The following is a 24,268-nucleotide window of genomic DNA, read 5'->3' on the forward strand; positions in this document are numbered from 1 at the left end:
GATCGGAAACAGCTGATTGCAATTAACATGCCTCAGTAATTTTCATGTCACATAGCTTTTTACGCGTCACAACGACGTAAATTAATTAAAAAGCCTATAAATATAATATTTTTGGCACAAAAATGATTAAAAATAGATTTCCACCCAAAATAGTAATTCGTTGATATGCACGTGCCCCGATTTCGTCACAATCAAGTCACGTGCACAGATGTTTACGTCACGGTTGGTAATTTCTTGGATTCGGTTGAGTGCTTCTTTGAAAGCAATCAAGTGGTCAGAAGAAAAGTCACGAGCTGTAAAAAAGTTAGCTGACGGTCGTTTCGTAACTCTGGTAACTGTGGTCGTGGGACAGTAATTGGGCTAAACTCGCCCAAATTTCGACCAATCGGGCTGATCCGTTCTCTCCAGGTTAGAAAGATTCCCAATTTACACTGACGACAACCGCAAATCAACAGGTGAGCTGGAATGTTTATTTTTTCAGTTACGCTTTTCAATTTAAAACTAACCATCGAAGTAGTGATATTTACAGAAAAATAATGGGCGCTGGTCTAGAATCGTACCACACTTATTTTAACAGTAACGCAACGAGTTGTCAAAGTTTAAATTGAGAGGAAGGCATATTTTCGAACAATAGAATAATGGGCGCTGGTCTAGAATCCTACCACAACGTTGAAATAATTATTAAGCAATGCATAATATGTGGGTTAGGGTGTCGGTTAGTGTTTGGGTGTGGGTAGGTCAAGTGATATTGTTTAACACTATTACTGGACTCACCCAAACCCAAACGCTAACCGGCACCCTAACCCAAATAATGTTCGTTGTGGTAGGATTCTAGACGAGCGCCGAATAATGATACTTGACCCACCCATTGCAAACGCTAACTCTCCATCCTAACCTTAATATTGTTAGCAATATAAACTAAAGAATGAAAATGGACGATTCTAGACCAGCGAAGAATAGTGTTATTTTCTGTGAAATTGAACTAACATTTTAACAATTAGTGTGTACAATGTTCAATATATTGAAACTACATAATGTTGCTTGATGTGTTTAGCCGTTTAAATGCTTGTATGGTGTCCTGAAAACATATTTTAAATTTCTTAATTTGATATATGTATTAGAAAGTCGCTATTTGTTTGGTTATCTGGGGAACGCCTACACCAACTACATAATATTCATTAATTTAAACTACTTTGTTGGCCTATAAATAAGTTTTTCCTTTTAACCCTTATAGAGAAAATGTTTTCCTTAGTTTTAGTAGCACTTGATGACATGCAACATCCTGATGAATGTTGTTTTGTGTTGTACATGTACTAATAATAATTATTTACAGAATGTAGCTGTTTGTCTGAACAGATTGAATAAAGTCCAAATCAATTTGCACTTCAAGGTAGATTCTTAGCTATACCAGGGGTCACCAAGCTTTTTTTAGCGCTTAACATAAATTAGAGGGCGAATGTGGAGCACAACATTAAAACTCATTTTTTGGAAAATACATTGAATTGATCATATCTCTTGCTATTGCCCTAATCAATAAAATTTAAACTGAATAAATGGTATGAAAAAATTGCCAAAATAATAATGAGTGTGAATACAGGTTTTAATGTCTAATGAATGCTGTTATTATCAGTAGACTTATTTAATTATGAGCTAAACCACAGTATTGTATCCATGGATATTGAAAGTTAAAACCATTGTTGGCTGAGTGGATGTCTCTCAACCTTGTATTTTTAAAGGTTTTTTTTTCAACAAAATTTTTAAAGTTTAACTTACTCAAAGAGTGTATTGTGACAAAAGACAAAATTAATGACCTTATTAGCTTTAGTTTGATGACCTTTGGGCTAGAAGTAGTTTTTATTTATATATATATATATATATATTTATATATATATATATATATTTAATGATTTTCTGTAATAAAGCTACATCTTTTGTTTTTTGTGATAAAAGTAGAAGAATGTCTTGTATAACTGGCTTCTTGACTTCATTAACTGTAGTACTAAAAAAAATATTTTTACTATATTATTTTGTTTGGCATTATTCTGTTTGCTTTGTTCTTGAGGTTTTGCCATTCAATTAAATTGTTATTACTGTGTTAAACAATTAAGCAAAACCTTTATGCCTCCAGGGTGCAGTAAACTAAATTTAATTTTCCAAGCTAGATGTAAAGTGCTACAGGTTTATTACATATTCTTTTTATTTCAGATATGTTCTTTCGCAATGCTTTTGATCTAATGGCGTGCAAAAATAACTACAACTGTTCTAATCATGGAACTTGCGAAAATGGAGTCTGTATATGTCAAGTGCAATTTTCAGGTGACAAGGGTTTGAGTTTTCTGGTAGTTATGTTATTGTACAACTCCACAATATTTTCCATTCTAATAAATTCTTTTTGAATGACAAGTCACCACAAACGTTTGTTTAAAACACAACATTTTTAAAAACTATTTTTTTATAGTAGTGCTTTCTGTTTTTTGGTGTTAATTCCAAAAAATACATTCTTAAAATGCTAAATAATGCAAATTACCATAAAGTGTTTTTTTACTTTTAGGCTACACATGCAAGGACACCAATCTCGGGTTTGTTGCCGCCTTTGGAACTTTTTATTCCACTGTTGTGGTTGTCAGCATCATTCAATTGGTGAGTGTCTCATTGTGATGTAATAGAGCCTGCTGTTACCTCATCACTACAGTGGTGTAATTGCCACCTTTAATACTTCCGGTCTGATAGCTCACTTAATCACCCATCGTCTGCAGATTTTTAGAAAGTCTGTTTTACCAGAATATTAAAAATATATTTTTTATTGTTAGCCATATACACAAAAAATAATTGAAAATTGTTTGTGTTATTAACTGATTTGCAATCATAAAATTCATTCTGTTTAATCGTCATGTAAATTTCTTTAAATGAATTTATTTTTATACCTTGTTGCCACAGATTTGGTGTATATATTACGAATACCAACAATCCAAGCATCCAAGTGTTTGGTCAGCGTTCCGCGTCACTACACAAAAGTTGTTGCATGGAGTTGTCATTGTGGCCTCGCTTACCAGGGTTTTATATTTTTCACTTCAGGTAAACCCATTCGACATAATTTGATATTATTAAAATTGATAAAGTAAAGTTGGTCTTGCTTTTGCCAACCTATGATGCTTTTGTGTTGAACTGTAATGGTTCTAGTTTTTCATACAAAACAATGTATTTACTTATATTTTTTTGTACAACACGGGGTATTTACCCTATACTTTTTTTGCTAATTTAAAAGTATCATACATTTGAATAACTAAGGCATAGTTTATCGAGGGTATTTTTTATTAATTTGGACTTTAAAACAATGGTATATATGTATTGCAATAACTAAGAATGGAGATATAAAAAGTGTTATTTTTTAATCTAATTTCCAACCAAGGTATAAATGTGCCATTCGAGAATAATTTTCTTTCAACAACCATTAAGTCTTGTGTGCCGTTTACTATTGCTTATTTGGTGGTTTATTATGTTAATGTGGTAGTTGAAACCACTTTTTTCTATTTATATAACTAAGAACTAAGTTATAAAAAGTGTTATTTTATTAAAGTTTTATCCAAGATATATTTGAGGGTCTACTTACCTTTAAACAACCATTGAGTCATGATTCGTATTGTATATTTCCAATTTTGTAGTTTATCGCACATAGCTGTTAATTTTAGGGTTTTTTTATCGAGGCAAAGTTTGTTAATTGTATTTTTTTTCCTATTCCAGGGTGCCATTCCTGAAGAGTGGCTTGTACCTCTTGAAAGTGCCTACCACCCTCTACTCATCACTGGACTTTCACTGGTCACATGCTACTGGAGTGAGGTAGGTTCATTGCAGTGGAGCATTAACAGTGTTTATAGCATGCTGTCGACACCTGATACGCCCAAATGACAGATGACATCATTTGGGCGAAAAGCTGTTTACAGTCCTTATTGTTTGTTATTGTTGCCGTCTTGCTGAAGTGATTGATGACCGCAAGTCCTATTTGAGCTGTGCAGGAAAATGGTTGAAAATATTTACTTAACAATTTTCCGCTCTGTGTGAAATGGGTTTACAGGCTTGGTGTCTGTGTTTGTGGGGCGTAACATGATGTCTCTCTGTTTGCAGTGACATGCATACTGACGAAAAAAATTATCTAGACTGAGCAACAGGAATTAAGCAGTTCATATTACTTAAAATCGTTTAAAACAAACTCTATATCAGGGGTTCTTAAACGTTTTTTTACTGCGGACCCCTAAATATTTTGTTTTGCTTTGCGTGGACCACGGTAGGCAAAAATGTTAAAAATGACGTTATGAATTGTCGTCACAATGCAAATAGACTTCATGAATCTGTTGATTTCGCTCCAAAAAATGTAATTGTGAAATTGGGTCAGTGCAAAACCGTTTTATGTTTAATTAAACTGTTTTATTTGAAAAATAGATTACTTCGCAAATTTACACTAATATTTTCAAGTTTCAACCTAGTTAACGGTCCCCCAAAGGGTCCATGGACCCCAGTTTGAGAACCCCTGCTCTAGATAATTTATGGCCTAATGTTCCATTAACTTTAATATTAAGTTTTGAAACACTGTAGTCTTTACCAAGCCTTATTTCAAAGATACAATATTTGTTCATTTATGTAAAAATGACTGACATAAGTTTATAAAAAAAAGTTGCTGAAAGAAAGTATTTACCATATTATGGATACTTTAACTTTTGCACTTAATAACTGTTCAATATTTTGGTTTATTTCAATTTTTTTTGAAAAGCACTTTCTTTGATGCAACCTACTAGTTCATTAAACAAATTACCTATTCGCTCTCATTTTTTGGCAGGCATTTTTTATCGAAACTGCAAGTGTTGATGCCTCACGACGCGCTCAGTTTTTGTCAAAATCACTCGCCGCTTTTGCGATTTTCAATGTTGCACTCTACGTTCTTCTTATTGCGCAATTCATTATTACCGGGGTTGGGTGTTGCAATAATGGCATTGAGGGTAAGAGTAAACTAATCTACCATATCTTTTTTTTTATGCTTAAAAAATTTTATGCTTAAGAGTTTTCCATTATAATGATAAGACTTGTATGATTGTTGTTTGTGTTTGTTTTATATTATATTTAGTACATGAAAAACTTCCCAAATTTTTAACTTTTGGTTAAATCTTTGCCCCAGTATTTTGTTTTTACCAATTTTTTCTATGTTGTTTTTTTCGATTTAGAACAAATTCACGGAGCATTCCAAGCTTCGTTTGCAATTTTACTTTTTGTTGTTTACGTTGTGTTTCTCGCAATCGGAGTGGAAATCTTTTTCAAGGTAAGAATGAAGTTTTGATGATTTTTGAAAATATCGGCTATTTAGAATCATTTATAAGACTATGTACCTTCTATATTATATTAATTATTTGTGTGTTATTTTTTTAAACAAATTAATTGTGGATTGGTGTTCAAGAAAACGATTTTGTATTGAAACTTGTGTAGCTATTTCCATGTTTGATCATCCAACTAATAGATTAACACATGTCACTGTTGCTTGATTTTCAAGCGTATGGCCTGGGGTTATTTAAATTAAGTGAATGTTTGACTGTGCTGTTTGGGAAACATTCTGGCTTAAAATGTCTTTTCTCATAATGTCTCACTGCGTGGTCTATGGAAACCGCTGTCGGCATAAATTTGCTCATAAATTCCTCGCCTCTAAATGATTTATGGCAACCTGTTATGTTTTTTTTTAAATGACTGAATAAATGTTTTTTAACAAACCCTCTTGAGTGATTTATTAGTAAACCCAAATTAAGCTTTTAAAAAGTTTAATTTAAATGTTATTCATGGTTTAAAAGTTCAGTTGTCCAACATATTTGAATTTCTCTTAAATATAGTTGGCATATATGTAAAGATATTTAAATTAGCCATATAAAGACAATAATGCAACTGCTAACATTTTTTGGGCAAAATGTGCTTCCTACAAATGAAAATAAATAATAAATAGAAAGTAGGTTCTTAATTCACCAAACTAACATTGTAAAAAAGATATACTTTCTGTCCTTATATTACATTGCATTTGCAACATTTTTTTAAATAATTGATCATGCTAGTAACATGACTCTCTCATGCAGTTTAGTCATGCCAGCAGTGTCATTGACCAAACATATAAACCTTTTGTCGTGTTTCAATTGAACTGATAGTAATTTATCACATCTCAATGAAAAAATTTGTAGCTCTGCTGTAAATTTGTAACAACAAAACTTAATTTTTGAATATATATTATGCTTTTAAACCTTATCTAATACTTATTGTAGAATGTGTTTAGCCAGGGTCGTGCCAAATTGTTGTTATTGGTTTTTTGAGTTAACATGGTTTCCCACAGGGACATAATAGCTGACCATGCTTTTATTGAACACTGATGAGAAAATCTTGACAATATATTGATTGTACACAACCTTATTTGCATTTGATGGCACTGAGTTTTATTACTATTATTACTACTACAGGCTGCAATCAATATATCCGAAAAAAGAGCTTCTTGCAAATTGTCTTATTATCTTTGACAAAATACTGTATACCATACTTTCACTGCCCAAAAATAAAATTTTAAAGCCCAATACTTTTTAGTATGACATTTATAATATCTCTAAACAGAGTTTTCTAACTCTAAAATATTTTATAGCCTGTAATTTGATTCGCGTATAAAAGTCTTTAAAAAACCCTGTGCCACCTTTTGTAATTTTATGGGAAGGTTAAATTATGTGTTTACGAAATGCTGTGGTAATCAAAATTTTAAACTATTTATTTGCTGTCTTGACTGTTGACCATGGCATTTATACTGTTTTGTTATTGAATTATATTAAAAACACCTTGGAAAACATAGGATTATTTTAAATCTTATTAAATTTGTTTCTTAAATATGTGTGGCAACGCTGGACTTGATCACATCTCATTATAAATACTTTTTCTTTTTTCACATCTTATTATACCTTAATATATGTATCATCCATTACTGGTGTTAAATAAGAAGAATAATTAGCTTTAATAAATCTTTTCTATCAGTTAAATAAATACACATTTTAGTATGCAAAGATAGATTTGAACAAAAACTTTTCAAATTACAATTATAATGTGTGCAAACTATTAACCCCGACTGATGTCATAAAGAAAATAATGTTTTATAAGTCATTTCCTTCAGTCTGTGATTAATGCTTGCTGAGGCAACGTGCAAGCTTTTTATCACGCTTATAAAAGTGGCAAACTGTTTCGATGACAATAAATTAATTACTCTCTGCAAGTTGCATTTGCTTGTTCGTGAACTGAGCAAGTAATGTTGCATAAAGTTGCACATTGCATCATGACTCGGGTATTCAAGTCCTTGTCAAGTCATTATAAATAACCCAAGTGCAAAAGTCCAAGTCAATTATTTTTAAATATATAAAAAGTCACTAGTCATTTAGAGCAAATCATTCCAAGTCAGGTCCTTTTCGCAAAAGTTAAACTTTAAACTAATAACATTGGTAAACTCGTCAGATTATGAGCAATAACTCAACTAAAGAACAACAAAAAAGAAACATATAGCAAAATTGTTTTATGTGCAAAAATTGAGAACCTATGAAAAAGCTCAATAAAAAAACACTTCAATTTAACCAAAGTCATTTGCGCAAAACACTATAGTCAAGTCATGTTTTTTTGCCCAGAAGACTTCATTCAAGGTAAATCATTTGAAAACCGTGACTTAACTTTACTTAATTTAAGTCATTGCCATTACAACACTGACAATAACAATAAAACATTAAAAAAACGTATAAGTTTGTCACCTTTTGGTGCTGAAAATATTTGTATTTTATCGCCTGGTCCTCTTAATGTAGGTTCGTGGAGCTTTCACGCTTGGCAACAAGTCCGTCCAATCGACCAGCTCAAGCTCAGAGGAAACCGTCAACAAAGCAGAGGCCTTCAAATCAAGAATCGCAATTATTTTTCAGGTATATTACACTGGTTCTGCTCTACTAAAAATGGGGCACAGATTTTTGTTGTTTTTCCTGATTTTTCCCATATTACTAAGTTATACCTTTTAAGACTAAATTTATATTTTAATGAAACCTTATCTCATTAACCATTGGAACATTCTGTAAAAATGTACTGAAGTTTTGGTATACAATGGTATTTTAATTTTTTGTAGTGAATCAAAGTGTGGAAGTTTTATTACACACAATGCTCTTCCCCCCTATATTATGGTGACTGCCAAACTTTTTTTATTGTTGTCCATTTTGACCACAAACATGACATTAGTCATAAATTACTTCTATATTAGATATTCAATTGACTCATAGTTCTGTGTTTATGCCATTTTTCTACTACCGGTTACTGCAAAACGAATCATCAATTAACATTAAATTTATCAGACACATTTATTATTATTATTATTGCTTGACACACACTTAAAAAGGGTTTGTTTAAGTTTACAATTTTGATTACTTATGACAGTTGTTGTTACATACCAACAAAAGTTAAAAAAACAAAACAACACCAATTTATTAAAATTTCAATTTGCATCTTGGGGTAGGTTAAAAGTTTGTCAAACTGTATTCTTAACTGTTGGAACTATTTACACCACATGATGGCAAATAAGGATGTTGGTTTAATGAATCATTTCCATAGCTTGTGACTAATGTTTGCTGAGCACTTAGCTGTCCCTAATTACACAATTTAAAGTGCTGATGAACTATTTTGGTTGGATAAGTATATAAATTCCATTGCACTTTTGCATGGTGCTAATAATATAATATTCTGCCTATTGTATCTATCTATCACATAGCATTGAACCTGAAGTCAAAGTCATTAGTTGCCCAAGTCAAGTCCCAGTTAAGTCATTATTAAAGCCAGTCAACTTCAATTAAAGTCCTGGTCATAAAAATAAAACCTTATCTGACAAACTCGTCCAAATATGAGCAATAACTTAAGTAAAAGATATCATAAATGCAACATACAGCAAACAAATGTTTTAAAAACTTTATTAAACAAAGTCATTTGTCCAAAGACTTAAGTCATTGCTCAAAATACTTATGTAAAGTTAAGTCATTTGCTCCAAAGACTTAAGTCAAGTCAAGTCATTTTAAAATTCTGACTTCAGGATGTCAGTCAAGTCATTGATTAAGTCATTACAACACTGGTTTATACACACACTCATGAATTTTTCATTGTTGCTGTGCTTACTCAAAATGGCTTTAACGCTTTCCCCACTCAAATACAAAAAATAATATTTGTGTAACCCAAAGAAATATTTGTGCCTGACAAATTTTCCCATAATTTTACAGGCTCTACTGACTCTGCTCACTGTACTTTGTGTTGTGTTCGATGCTGCAGGAAATTTGTGGAAATACCACGTCAAGCCGAGCACAAGAAGTGTTCATGAAGTTATTTACAGGTGCGTTTTTGGGAAAAACCAGGTCGATTTTTCGGCTAGAATCTTGGTTGTTATTATTGATTTTTGCTTAACAAGTATGAAATCATACAAACTAAACTCACTTACACACATACATGTAATATTGAACATTGATTACACATTTGTTGTGAAAAAAATGTTTTTTAATTTCCTGAAAATAGTTTTGCCAAAATAAACAGAATTTTTTTAAACTAGTGCTACTATTAATGTTTTAATTTCTATTCATCAGTATTTGGCAATTTTCAAAACCTCATGCATACGGTAAATAGGTGGCACTGTATAAAGACAAATTGTATTGATTCATCAGGTCAAAGCAAGGTTGTGCGAAAGCTTGATAAGCTTTTAATACAATTTGTCTTTTAAGTGCCACCTGATTATCTTATTTAGATTTAGACAAATACGGCAATTTACAAAGATTGAATATCCACATAGATTTACCTGCACACATTTATGTAAACTTGAATATTGATCACAAATTTGCTCTAAAAAGTGTTTTTTGTTTATCTAAAAATCGTCTTGCCCCCTTTTAAATTAGCGCTACAATCAATGTTTTAATTTCTATTCATTAGTATTTAGCAATTTCGAAAAACTCGATCGATTTTAAACCAAATCTCAGCGGAAACTACTTGTTACAACCAAACGAACCTTTTTTGCCCACGTTTTAAAAATTGCAGTGCCTTGTGTTTTCCATGCAGAGTGGCTGAGGTTGGGGCTGTTCTGTGGTTTCCATGCGTGCTTTGGAACACAACAAGGCCACAAGCGCTCTGGTTCCTTAACCCAAGGTGTCTGCTCAAGCTGACAGGGGATGCTGGTGAGTGGCTAAATTTTGTAAGACAAAAGTTTGCCAGACTGTGTTTTTAACAATAGATAGAAATCGCCCTTCTGGTGTAAACGAAATATAAACCGACGTTTCGGCAGCAGATACCGGCTGACCTCATAAGGTCAAAACGTTGGTTTATGCTTGGTTTACACCAGAAGAGTGATTTCTATCTATTTATATGTTGCCTGGTGGGGCTAACTCTATTTTTGTGTTCTTAACTGTTGGAACTGTTTACACCAAATGATGGCAAATAAGGATGTGGTTTCAATGAATTGTTTGCATAGCTTGTGCTGTGCCTAATGTTTACTGACCACTTGGCAGTCCTCAATCATAAAATTTAGTGTTGATGGACTATTCTAGTTGTATGAGCATGCAAATTTTATTGCTCGTTTGTATGGGGCTAAGAATATACAGCCTAATGTATCTAATATTACACAGGTGAAAAAGGATTTATTTACTTGAAAACTCCCGTCGAAATTCTAAGCGAACTAAAAAGTATTTGCAGTGCATTCATACAATACTTCCTAATAGTCTATAACCTGTATGCTGGTAAGAGGCACGCATTCTCGCTAACGCGTGGCGTGCATTAAATCTGTGCTTTGGCAACCCAAGGGTCGCGACCTAAAAATGGGCGACCGTTTGCTTTGTTAGGGTTAACGGCTGCTGTAGTTTTATATGGTTAGGTCTTAGGTCAGGGGCCATGAAACTACGGCCCACGGGTCAATTAATCCGACACGCGGCTTATTACGTCAATGAAGGTAAAGTACAGTTAACATATTGTCGGATGCAATTCAAAACTAAACTTTGATGAAATTTCTATGTGAACGACAATTCGTTAATGCTCACTACAGTTTTTATTGCATAGTTTTTTTATTTCCTTTGTATAACGAAAATTTCGTTAATTAAACGAAGTAAGAAGATCAAAGACCATACAGAAGTAGGTTTCATTTTGAACGTTTCGAATTTTCAACATCAAATAAATAAAGAGATGTTGAAAATGAATAAAGAGTTATTCGAAAGGCCTACGTATTTCAGTTGGTAGAGCAACGGTCCCGGTATGGCCGGAGGTCGTGAGTTCGAACCTCACTGCAGGCTAGTTGTATTTTTAGCCTGCCCTACTTGCATCATTGATCGACAGATTCGGTGAGCGTGCAATGGCTCCGTGTACTGTGATACGTAAGCCGTAATCGTTGGTCAGAAAGCAACTTCGTAAGGGCTAGACGACAGTTGTTAACACGCATATGTGTGTATCTTTCATTGACTATCGGCATTAAATGTGAAATTTCGTGCCTCGTTACTAAAGATTTAACAATCGAGCTTGTTTCGTCACAAAGGAGAAAGGCTCCTTGGCGTCCAAACCTCGTCGGATGCGAGCAAGCGGTCACGCAAGAGTTACAACACGTTCAGTCAAGCGGAACTGGTGGAGGAAATCGTCGAACCGGGTAAGTTCACAACGATTGGTACCTATTTAGCTGATCTAAAGCAAATGTGAATTATACTTTCAATTAATAGCGAGGAAATTTTGGGGCAAATATATGTAGTATTTTGGAATACCTTAAAAATGACTTAATTGATTAGGTTTTATAACGGTCTGAAGCAGTGTTGTAATGAGTTGCCTTAAGTGCACTTAAATCATTGTTTTCTAATGACTTGAATTGATTTGAGTCGTTTTGGCAAACTAACACTACTGGACTTAAGTCTTTTGAACAAATGACTTATAGTGGACTTAAGTCATTAAATCAAGTGACCTTGAATGAAAATTAGTGTTTTAACAATTGAGCTGTACTGATGCAAATATGGATTATAGTTTTTCACACTATTTAAATATCTTTACAAACTGACGATTCCTTTTTTCTGTTCACTACTATATCTGACGAAAAATATCTGACGTTCGTAGGATTTTAGTAACTTCCAAAAACAAATGATCTACAATACATTACCATCAGTAATTTGCCGACAATAATGTGCTTTATGTATAAGTGGTCTAATGCGGACAAACCATAACCAGTCGTAGTATATTATATATATTTTTTTGCAAGACATTTTAAAAGCTACATAACTTTAATAAGTTGTTTCCAACTGCCTTGATCATATTCCACCGAGAACTTGAACACACTTATGTGTTGGTGCTGAAAACTTTGCTAAAGGCGTTTAGGTCTCATGGTAAAACGATGTTGTTATTTTCAGGTGAATGTTGGATCTGTTACGACCCTGAGCGTTCTGATGCTGGAGAGTTCATCAAACCTTGTCTGTGCAAAGGTATTGGGCATTTTTTATCAACCTGAAATATACTTTCTATGTGTATTGTACGTTGAATAATGATTCTCGAACCGAAAGTTATGCATCTTTGACCCTGTGTATTAAAGGATGCGTTTGGGTAACATGAGTTTAGATTTTCTGCAAGTAAAAACATATCAGAGCTTATAGGCACTAAAAATTTGCTATTTTCCTGCCTTTTACAGTTTTTTTTTTAACAGGAACTTTTATAACTTTTATCTCAAAGATGTCCTCGCGTTTGTTCTATATTTAAGTTTTAAACCACAAAGAGACGTTTTACTCGCGTGAAAAGGAGTGCGTTTTTGTTAAATTTTTTCGGTATCTGACAAAACATTCGTAGGGCCCGTTTATATTGTCCAGTTTTTATCACTCGTGTTTATACAAACATAAGAAATATTTTTAACAAAAGTCGAACTGCAAACTACATGTATCTGCTAGTCTGCTACCTTTAATCTTTTAGCCACCCTGTTGTAAAAACATGTTGACTGTATTCTCGTCGCTTGTCAATTATTTAAGAGATAACCATTTAAAGTGGCTTGGTATGAATTATTAAAGCAACAGCCTTCTGGCATCACTTGTGGATTAAAATTCACGATTAGGAATGACCGATAATATCGGATCGGAGCCGATAGCCGAGGCTAAGTTGTAGTAGCGGTACTCGTCCGATACTAGGGTGGCACCGGTGCCGATCCTATACCAATTCAACATACGGATTTCTGCCATGATTTTACATTCAAACGCAACGATTTAATCATGAAAGGTAAAGTTATTAAAACATTTAGTAGGTTTACAAAACTGTAGGGAACCAAACTTCATAACGCTGAAGCAAATTTGGGCCTAAAGACTTGGAAAAGTATTTTTAAACCGTTTAAATTTCATCTAATTAGCTTGTTTAAGCATAGTAATGACGTCATTTGTTATCAGATCGGTTTGCGGTACTTTTTGTCCGAAAGGGCAGGTATCGGACAAACCTATTCGCGATTGTTGTTTTAGCGCAATAAAGATGATAAGAATATGGTCTCCAAATTAGTGTGCTAAAAATAAACCTACACTTTTTAACAGGTCCCCAACTAAGTTTTTTACCAGCGGCGCTGCGTAGAAGTGAGACAATTGTTGCGTTATTGCGAAAATTGTTTGTTCACATGCAAATTTCGGCTTAAATCAGGCGCCGTATAAGATGATATATTTTTGAAGGGTTGTTTTTGGTGTGAAACGTTTAGAAATCGCTGGTATATGGGCGACTACCTGTTTTAAAATTAAAAACAAAAACACACAAAACATGAAACACAATTTAATTAAATATTTATAGGTTAACAACCAGCCTGATAACAACAAAAAATATTTTGACCTATTAACATGGAAAAGACTACCTTTGAACGATTTATTAGTTTTGCTTTTCTAGCTTATAGATGACGTCATTTGGTTTTGAATCGGACCGCGACACCCTTTGTTTAAAACAAGGATGTCCAACCTGCGGCCCGTCTGAAATTTTTGTGCGGCCCGCTAGTCATTTTCACTCCCAAGTAGTATTTTAAACCTTCAATATTATCCCAATTAAAATGTACCAGTCAGCTTTTAGGGGCGCACTAATAGCATAGTATGGGTAAAAATATATATATATAATTCTAAAGGCCCGTTATAACTCTAAAGAGAAATACTTAATCTTGAAACTTAATAGGTTCTGCGGCCCATTAAATTATTTCAAGTGTCAATGCGGCCCACTATAATAAAATGTCGGACATCCATGGTTTAAAATATCGGATTGAAATGCCCAGTATCGGACACCCATATCTGCTCCGTAAAAGGCAAACAAACAATACTAAGTTGCTTTTTCTCAGGCGGAATGGCGCAAGTGCACCACGAGTGCTTAAAGCGTTGGCTGATACAACATCCAAACATCGAAGATGCTTGCTGCAAAGTTTGCAGACACAGGTAAGCTTGATCAGTAGTTTGGCTTGACCCAACATCTGGGCATTTATAGTTATATGGGATGAGGTATATTATTAACAACAACAAAAATACGCCATTTGGCGTGAACTGGCATTGCTGAAAGTTTTTTACGCAAAAAAAAACAGCTTTGCAATGACTTCTTATCGGATCTTTGTCGTTCTTTATATCTTTACACACATCTGTTTCATTTAAAATTATCCCCAATGTTCCCCGACCTACTCATAAATTGTACATTTACCGACACTTTACATTTTACAACCCTTTCTTATATACTTTTTTTGTCAGAAAGTATAGCCCAGTCGTCCTGTTCTTTCCACTTATAACGTCAACCATTATTGTTCGTGGATCATCTAAAAAGTTGCCAGAAAATCACCACGTAACATATTTTGGAAAAGGTTAAGAACCACTTGATAATGAATCTTACAGCCAAGAACGTTGAGATAAAGACGAAACATCTTTATCAAGATGATGTCGATTTACTAGACATTTATGGCTTTGAGATTCTTCCTCAACTACATTACTAATCCGTGCAAAATGTACTTGGGAACCACTGGTCTAGATCTATCCTGTTCCGCTCCTTCCTCACTATGCCCCCACTCTGCATCCTTCCCTTAATCCAGGGTTTTTTAAACTGGGGTCCATGGACCCCTTGGGGGCCGTGAACTAGTTTTAGGGGGTTCGTGAAGGTTTAGTGTATCTTTAAAAAGTAAACATTTTTTCAAAATTAAAATAAAACGGTTTTGCACTGACTGTATTTGAACTCCTTTTACATTTTTTGTACCGAAATCTTTGTATTGAGACGTCAAAAGGTCCGCGGTAAAAAAAACTCTAGAAAAGGTCCGCGGTAAAAAAAACTCTCTTCTCTAATCACCCTCTTTTTCTCCAGGTACCGTGTGGAATGGCTTGTAAAAATATAAAGAGCCGTTTTGTGGACACTGCCAGTGACAATTTTCATTTTAAGATTATAATTGGCGATATATTATGAGTTATGACCTGTTACGAAAAGGGGAAAATACAGAGATTGGTTTTACAACAAAAACTAGACATAAATAACATGTAATGACATTCCCAGCTCTAACTCAACACAGTTAAACTTCTCCCACTAACCAGAAGTGATACCGGCCGAAGAATCGCATCAGGCAGCGGCTGCCTGGCCTAATAAATCACAGGGGCAACCTAATCTATAAAGCTAACTATAAAACTTATGTGCAATCAGTAAAACCATCTTCAATCTAATTTGTAAAGACTGTTTTCGGTAAGCCTTTGAACATCAAGCCGAAACACTAGTTTTTGTCAAAAGTTTTATGATCTCAGACGAGAGACAGAGCGATCTTTGGCGAGAGAGTATAGATACAGAAGCATATAAGCAGACACAACAAGAAGGCGATTAATACGACACAGCAGGAATGAGTCTGTCCTTAAAAACCCAGCTACAGAGTCACTACAGGCCCTTGAAGTATAATGAATGAAATTGGCAGATAGATATTGTACGTAGCATTTTTAAAGTCTTCGAATAATTTGGATGCCTCTAATCCCTCCGCCTTTATTCCCTCTAGGTACCGCGTGGAGCAGAACCGGATGCGTTTCGGCGCGATTCTCCTCAGTTCGAAACGAGCTTCTTCCCTCATCCTCCCCGCCATTGTGGTGGCAGTTGCTGCTCCCTGCTCAACCCTCATGGTGTTCCTCTTGTGCGAATACCTACAGACTCCAGTCAAGGTTCTCGTGCTTGGCATCTCTGTGATTGCTGAGCTCGTAGCTTTCAAGTAAGCAGAGATTTTATATACGTTTTTTTGTAGTTTTTTTATAATTTATTATATTTTTTTTTTTATTATTATTTTTTTTTTATTTATTATCATTTTTGTTTTAATTTGTTAATATTACTGTTTTATTTTTTTGTTAATTTAATAATTTATTGTTTTATTCATGTTTTTTATTATTTATTATAATTTTTTTATAATTTAGGATAGACAAGTAGCAAAAAAAATTTTGTAAAAACTTTAGCAAGAAGGCGTTTTCGCTAACGATTTCAATTTTATGTTATTCGGATGTACATTTTTTAAATAGTTTGAATAGTCATTTTGAAATACCTAATATTACGACAAAATATCATCCGTATTGCAGTACTAAGTAAAGCGATTTGTTTTTAATTTTTGCGATAAAGATCTGTTTAGACTTCGTTAAAAAAGTCCACACAGAAGTACGTAAAACTTTTTAATATATCTTTTTACAATTTTGCTTTAACGTTTCTTCAAGCTTTTAAGTTCCAATTTGTTGTTAACTTTTTTTTTAGCTGCTTTTACGTTTCGTTGTGGGTAAAAGCACGAGTTTGTTTTATTTACCTCGCCAAAACGAAATTAGCAATTTTGTGTAATATTAATGTAATTTTGTCTAAAATATTACTTTTTGCTGAAAGTATCGGCATCGGAAAAAATATTAAGTTTTGGAGATCGTTTATAGTCAGTTTCTTTCGCTTTTCATTGTCATTAGAGGCAGCACAAAAGCTTGATTTGCTTAGTCTAACGTCATTAGCAATATAGCGGCAATAGTACTTGAAAACTGTTTGCTAACTCATGAAGCTATGACTTAAAAAAAGTTTAGATTAAATCAAAGCCTTTATAAACGATTAAACAAACCTAGCGTTTCTTGTGGTGACCTCGATTCAACAATCCTCTACTTCATGGGTTCATAAACTTGGGATCATGGGTCCCTTGGGGTTTATTGAACTAGTTTTAGGGGATTTATGAAGGCCTAATTGAAATATTAGTGTATATTTAAGAAGTAATCAAGTTAAAAAGAAGAGCTTTATTAAAATAGAACGGTTTTGCACTGAATTTATTCAGACTTTATTTTACTTTCACATTTTTTGGCCTGAAATCAGCATATTTCTTAGTCTATTGTATTGTGACGTCAATTTATGACGTCGTCTTTGAATTTTTTTTGCCTAACGTGTTCCATGCGAAGCAAAATAAATTACGAGTCTGCGGTAAAAAAGGTTAAAGAACCACTGCTCTACTTCCTAGAATTATTTGCGTCAAGTTTAGATTAAACCAACGGTAAGTGTAAATTAAATCAAAGCCTTTAGAAACGGTTAAACAAACCTAGCGTTTCTTGTGGTGACCCCGACTCAACACTCCTCTACTTCCTAGAATCCTGGGCGTCAACTTCACCAAGTTGTATCAGATTACGCGACTCTCTGCCCTTCGCATCCTAAACCACCGTCAGGGGGGCACAACCCCTCCCCCTAACCCAAAGCAAACCGTCGTCGACGTGCACTATGACGTCATAGACGGGACCGACCACGAGCCTGTCTCGTGATTGTGACGTCACACATGTTTACTTATGATGAAAGTGCAGGATTCGTGTAACAGAGTAATTTATTTCGTCCGGTGTTTATTTTTCGTTTTGTTTAAAATCGAATCGTGGTTTTACGAATTGTGTGAAGTTTTAATGCTTTTGTAAAAGATTTTGTTGCGAAATTGTGAATCTTATACTTTACATCATTTTTACACTTTTGTAGCTTTGATTTCGTTGTTCTGTATTTTGTTTTCGTTCTTAAACACACAAAAGCAGCATTTTACTATAGAATAGCTTACTGTAGTCGCCGGGCATCCAACCCACAACCTTGGGAATTTGAGATAACGTCGGTCATTTATTAATGGACGAAACATTTAAAGTTTAGGTTATGTGTCCGAGTTTTGTTAGAGTACCAAATCAAACCGCTGTTTGTTTTCCTGAAAGAAATGTAAATGTTTGAATCCAAAAATAGTTATGCCTATAAACCTTAACAATTTGTGTAAAGCAAACAAAAATAAATTTAGCGGTCAACGTTGACTTTTCTTGCTTGTGCAAAATATAACGTGCAATTCGTACGACTGGCAGTTGGCCAGGCGATATTCCAACAGTATTCCGATTCCACACAAGCCACAACATACTTGTACCATGTTACAGCACTTGTACCTTTCACATTATAGTTTGCCGTCATACGTAGCTTTACACGAGCGTTTTTTTTAACTTAAAAGGGCCCACTGTTATAATAGAAGTGTAGAATTTTGTGAAAGCTGCAAGCAACATCATCACTACTTGTAAAATCGTTAAGTGTTTTACTGCCTATCTGTGCTGTTAAAATTTGTTAAATCGAAAATAGTGTAATGATATTATATAACTCTTAATACTTTTTTATCCTGAAACATGCTGTCGTCCTTAATGTTGTGATTACTAACCTGCTTTCCAGCGTCATTTACTTTAAAAACCAAAAAAAATCGATATGTTCCTGTTGGTTATTTATGTATGTATTTAAAAGTCTACCAAGCATACTTACAGTCTTACACGTTACCACAATAGTTAACATTCCATACAAAAGTAAAATCCCAACTGTAAAACTGCTGCCTGGCTGACACCACAGAAGCAATGTCACACGAAAATGAAAATTATAACTTTTTTGTTTCTTTATCAGCTGGCAAAATCTCTTTTCCCGTTTTTCTGTTATTTGACTTTTTTGTGTTTTGTTATTGCTGTATTTTTTCTATCTTCTATACCAGTGCTTCTCAACCTATGGGTCGCGACCCAAAATTGGGTTGCTGTTTGATTTGGTTGGGTCGCCGACCGCAGTTAGCTCACATGTTTATACTAATTGAGATTGGTTCTGAGAAAGAAATTTGGAAACTTAAGGAATCAATACAAATAATGTCTTATCATAATTTTTAAAATTCGAAATTCTTTGTGCTGATGCCTATTTTTTGTTCGCTTAAAAACAACAACAACAATTGGGTCGCCAAAGCTTAGTTGTCATACTTACGCTTAATATTTGGGTCGCCGCCCAAAAAGGTTGAGAAGCACTGTTCTATACCTACACACAAAGCGTGTTCTTAAACGTTTAACAATCTAATATTCTAAACTTTATTTTATGACAAGGGGATACGTAGCAATGTAAACATTTACTAGGGGGTTGTTTTGAATTTTCCTGGTGCCAAACGCACTTTAGCGGCTGACATCCCTTCACAAACTCTGTATTTTGCCTCGATTATTGAGATTAGTCGCAATACCTCTTTTAAATCGATATGCATGGCTATCGAGTCTTATAAGGTTATTAATGTTAAAAATAACATAAACATGTCGTGTACAGTTTAGTATTCTTGATTTGAATACTACAATTGATATCACAGTTAAATCGATAATGCAGGCAACTAAACGTTTTCTTAACAGCCTTGTGAGGCATATTTTATCTGTGATATATTTTCATGCTGTGTATTACAGAATATCATATAGTTTAACCTAAATTTGGGATATTTTTATTCATTTTTCTGCACCATTTTTTGAACAAAAAAAAGTTTTTGTGTTTTCGTGTGTACTACTGGAATGAAAGCTATATACACTGAAATATATGTTTTACCGTTTCTGTGGCAAACAAAACGAAAAGCTGAAATGTACAAAATATTTTTATTGAGCGTAGTTGGAATATAAAATCCCACAGAGAAGTAGGTATCATTTTAATCGTTTAGGCTTTAGTATATCTTTATTCGTAATAGGAATAAATTGCATAAAGATATATTCGAAGCGTTTAAAATGCTCTCTACTTCTATATCGGTCTTGATATTCCTACTGCGTCTAACTAAAACCTCTAACCATTATACTGCAAACTTTTTATCAACGTTAATAATATAAAACGTTTGACGCCGCATGCAATCTTAACCAAGCATTTGTATCTGTTAAAGCTCTTTGTACATGACTAACAACAGTGCTTCTCGATCCTATGTTAATTGCTTCACAAGCTTAATCATAAACTTGTGAAGCAAGTTGTTTTGGAAATTACTTTAAATTCGTTTTAAAACAACTTTTATACTTACAACTTTATTTGGTTTAAAAAAATGGCTCAGAAACATGGTTTTTGGCATGCTATTATTATGCACCAGGTTTTGTTAAACTACGCCGAAAAATCGAAATTTTATTTTTATGAACTCTAAAAACTCCAATTTTCTATATAAAATAATCTGTCGGAGTTAACTGCTTTCTTTATTTGATTGTTAATTGAGTTTCAACAGCGAGAAACATAAACCGCATGATAAGGGTTAATCTGTCGTTTCTTTGTATATGTTGCATGTAAATACCAAAGTTGGTTGTTCTTAGTTTTAAAAAAGGAAAAGAAATCTTTACGGCCCCCAGCGGTCGAAAAGCACTACTTTTTTCTATATTATGTAGTTTAACATTTTGCCGTAACTTTGATGGTGTTATGCAATTTCACAAAGCGTTTTGCCCGTATAGTTGCAGTAGTAGAGTAGTAGTGACTGTAATTGTTGTAACTTGTGTGGCACAAACAATGCAAAGCTCTCGTGACATGATGACTTCGTGCTTCTCAATGCATTTGTACAAACGCGCTTTGCCGATGCGCCCTAAATAAACGAACGTATTTTCACAGCCGGCTTAGTTTTTGTCAGGCATTTTGGACCGGCCACTTTTAGGTATTGTAAAGTATAGTGGTTGGTAAAACACTGTTGTAAAATTTGAGAATTTTTAAATGACTAAAATTCCAGTCAGGTCATTTGAAAAATAACTTAAGTTCGGGTCAAGTCATTTGTAAGTCCAGGTTAAGTATTTTGCAGATAGTAAAGTAACAAGCACGCGTTAATTTTCCACCAGATGGCGCTCGAGACAACTTTGGCAAAGGACATTTTTTCTTTCCTAGTACTGTGTTTAGCTACAGCCTGGTGAAGTCATTCCGCCTTCTGTGGGACTTTGGAGCTACCGTTTTTTACCATTATTGTTGATTGTTAGTGGCCTGCGTGGCACATTTCTCAGGGGAACATAACTGTATTACAACAACACTTTTTGTAGTTTGCAAAAACATCGCTTTAAAGTTTTGCAAAAAACAAAACAACACCGCCCATCCTTAAACGAGAAAAATTCCGAGAAGCAAAAATTGAAGTCCGTGGTTTCCCCTAATGTTTATTTTCATGCTGTGTATGACAGAATGGCATATAGTTTATCCCGATTTTGGCATTTTTTTATGCATTTGCCTGCACCATTTTCTGAACAGAAAAAATCGTGCTAGCGTTTATACTATTTGACTGAAAAACGTGTTCACCGTTTCTGTGGCTTACAAAATGAAAAACTGAAAACATGCAAACATTTTTTTTCATTTAACGAGATAATTAAGTACCATGATCGTTAGAATACTTCTTTATTCGTAATAGTAATATTTGTATGTCAAAAATTAATAAAGATATATTCTAAACGTTTAAAATGTTGTCCACTTTTCTATGGGCTTTGATATTCCGATTTCCTACTACATCTAACTAAACCCTTTATGTTTCAAACTTTTTATCGATTGACTGAAGCTTCCTGAAAAGCATAGCTTCAAGTCAGCGGTGTCTAACTTTTCCGAAGAAACAAATAGTTTTCGGCGCCTTTAGTAAGATTTGCGCAAACGGTATATAGAATAAACCAAATTGAACACAGAAAATCGGAACTCTGTAAGGAAATATTTCTTGGGCACTAATCGTTTATGTAAGATATTTCAAGTCCATCGGGGACCATTATTGTTTAAAAAATCTTTAACGGTAAAGTTTGAAAAATGTAGAACTATAAGCCTCAGTCTAAGATGTCAACCTATGGGATTAGTGGGGTTCACCATCGCCACCCATGTAGTTTTCAGGGGTCAGACATAAGGGGTGCCCCCATCGACCCCCTCAGCTCTGAGCCGTTCTTGTTTGTTTCCCACTTAGACCGGCGGTCAGACGCAGTCAAGCGAAGCGGAGAAGCAGCGACAAATGGACGTACTAATACGTATGATGCTATCTGGAAAGGTCTTTCTTGCGTTTTGCGCGATAGAATAAACATAAATAAAATCTATATCGATTGAGATGAAACTAAGTACAGAACTTAGTAAACTGAAAATCAGTCTGTTTTGATGTTATATGAATAACTTTTAGATACTGATGATGCTTTTAATTGCGAAATATATTTATCATAGAACATCCAAATAAACTGATTTTCGGTTCACTAAGTTCTGTACTTCGTTAAATCTTTTTCATTGATGTGCAACCAAAAACGTTTGTTTTTCACCATTCGAATTCAGGCAGATGCTGTTAATCGAAACGAAAATTCTGATTGGGTGCTATCGACTTTTTTTGTGCAAAATAGTATGTGTCTGTCGTTTTGCCAGCTTGTCCCTTGTTATAGGCTCTTTGACTTCAAATTTATATGCAGGAATTCAACGTAATTTAACCTTTATATCGCTTTTGAAAGCGTTATGTTAAAATAGTTTTGTTATACTTTTGTTCGCGTACAATGGACCCCGAAGTCGCATTATTTTCCAGCAAGCCTGAGTATTTTCCACAGTTGTTTTAAAAGTTAAGTAAAATAAAAGTAGTGCAACAGACCAAAAATAATAGTTTCCAAAATTAACGACCACTCCTGCGTTTATCAAATTGGTGAGTAACATCCGAAAGTACGTAATGTAAAATAACTGCTTTTTGATTTCGGGCCATTAATATAGGGAGTATTTTTAGGGTGGCCCACAAAGACACCAAATTAGTTTAGGCCTACTCGATGCAGAAACTAAATTATTTGGTTTGGATAAACGACCCCATGCTTATAACACCAGACAAACAAAATGAACGGTATAAGAGTATACCAACCTAAAAAAAACATGTTCATCTCGGGCCAGTAAAATCTTTAGCCCCCGGGCCTTTATTCGTCTTGGTGGCCCAAAATCTCGGTAGATAACTTGGGTGCCATCACAGAGATAAGGCCGGTCAATTCTTATCTAAGAGTTTAAGAATCTCCACGCACCAAAGCCTACCAATGCCGTTGTTTTGCTGTATTTATTTAAGGACGGAAGTGGGACAACATGAAATTAGCTTGGAAATAGCGATAAAAGCAATCGCTTTATGTCCTAATTCAATAGAATTTATGCAGAAAAGGTATATGCTCTGTACTTACGACTTTAAAAACATTATGTTTTCGTTTTTTTGCCAAGCGGTCGCTTAAATTTAAAGATCTCCCTATGAGTTGCTACATAACTATGAAATATTATAAGAAAATTAATTAAATTAAAAAAAATAAAATAAAGTTTAAGGTTTAAACAAAAAAGCAATGCATAATCAAATTATTGATTTCTATTTTATTTTAGTTATTCTAGTTTTTATAATTTTTTTCAGTTTAGTGTTCCTATTGTTGCCTAATCCTGCAGACATCTTTACACGGCTAATCAAATTTATTTTCTTTTCGCTGTGGGGATTGTTTTAACTTTCTTTAATGTCTCGTCATCAAAAGACGCCGACTTTATTTTCCTTGTCGACTGTCTGGAGCTTTTACTTCTAAAATCCCAACTTTAAGTAGAAGTAAAGGAAACAAGTGCTTTCGCGACGTCACAATGCACTAATTGCACGCGTAATAGAGGCCGGACAATGGCGGCTTGTCAAAGGCGAACAGCACCATTATCCTTTAATCTTATGACGACACAAAGCGCTGGTTTAAACAATGCGGAAGGCAGTTCAATATTTGCACCAGGTTTCTTTCCTGTATAATCCCGAACGCTCACAACGCCCCTGACAAACGCTTTTCCTTCATTCTTTGTACTTTGTGTGATTGAGGTGCAGAAACACACCTGTGTAGCGGCCTATATTTTGTTTTTGACTAAGAAATAGCACCGCTGTGCAATCAAACCTATAAACTGGTTTATTTCAACCTTTGAGCGATTCTTACATTTTTTTCATTCAAAGTCATTTTGAAGTATTTAATCTAAATTAAAGAAGAATAGGATTAACAAATGTGTTGTTATAAAGGAACGTATCTATATTTTTTTT

At 34.2% G+C, this 24,268-nt stretch overlaps 1 protein-coding gene across 1 annotated transcript; it reads left to right on the forward strand.

The window, feature by feature from the left end:
- Positions 1-294: 294 nt before the first annotated feature.
- LOC146133658 (uncharacterized) lies at positions 295-19,780 on the forward strand. Its single transcript, XM_083396901.1, has 15 exons — positions 295-455; positions 2,206-2,316; positions 2,552-2,640; positions 2,938-3,075; positions 3,742-3,837; positions 4,832-4,991; positions 5,214-5,308; positions 7,845-7,958; positions 9,291-9,400; positions 10,114-10,229; positions 11,573-11,680; positions 12,426-12,497; positions 14,354-14,447; positions 16,022-16,228; positions 17,612-19,780. The coding sequence occupies exons 2-15, from the start codon at positions 2,208-2,210 to the stop codon at positions 17,778-17,780; spliced, it is 1,677 nt and encodes a 558-aa protein (XP_083253027.1). The 5' UTR covers positions 295-455; positions 2,206-2,207; the 3' UTR covers positions 17,781-19,780.
- Positions 19,781-24,268: the final 4,488 nt, after the last annotated feature.

This window comes from Ascidiella aspersa, chromosome 9, assembly GCF_963924565.1.
Source record: "Ascidiella aspersa chromosome 9, kaAscAspe10.2, whole genome shotgun sequence".
Taxonomy (NCBI): Eukaryota; Metazoa; Chordata; class Ascidiacea; order Phlebobranchia; family Ascidiidae; genus Ascidiella; species Ascidiella aspersa.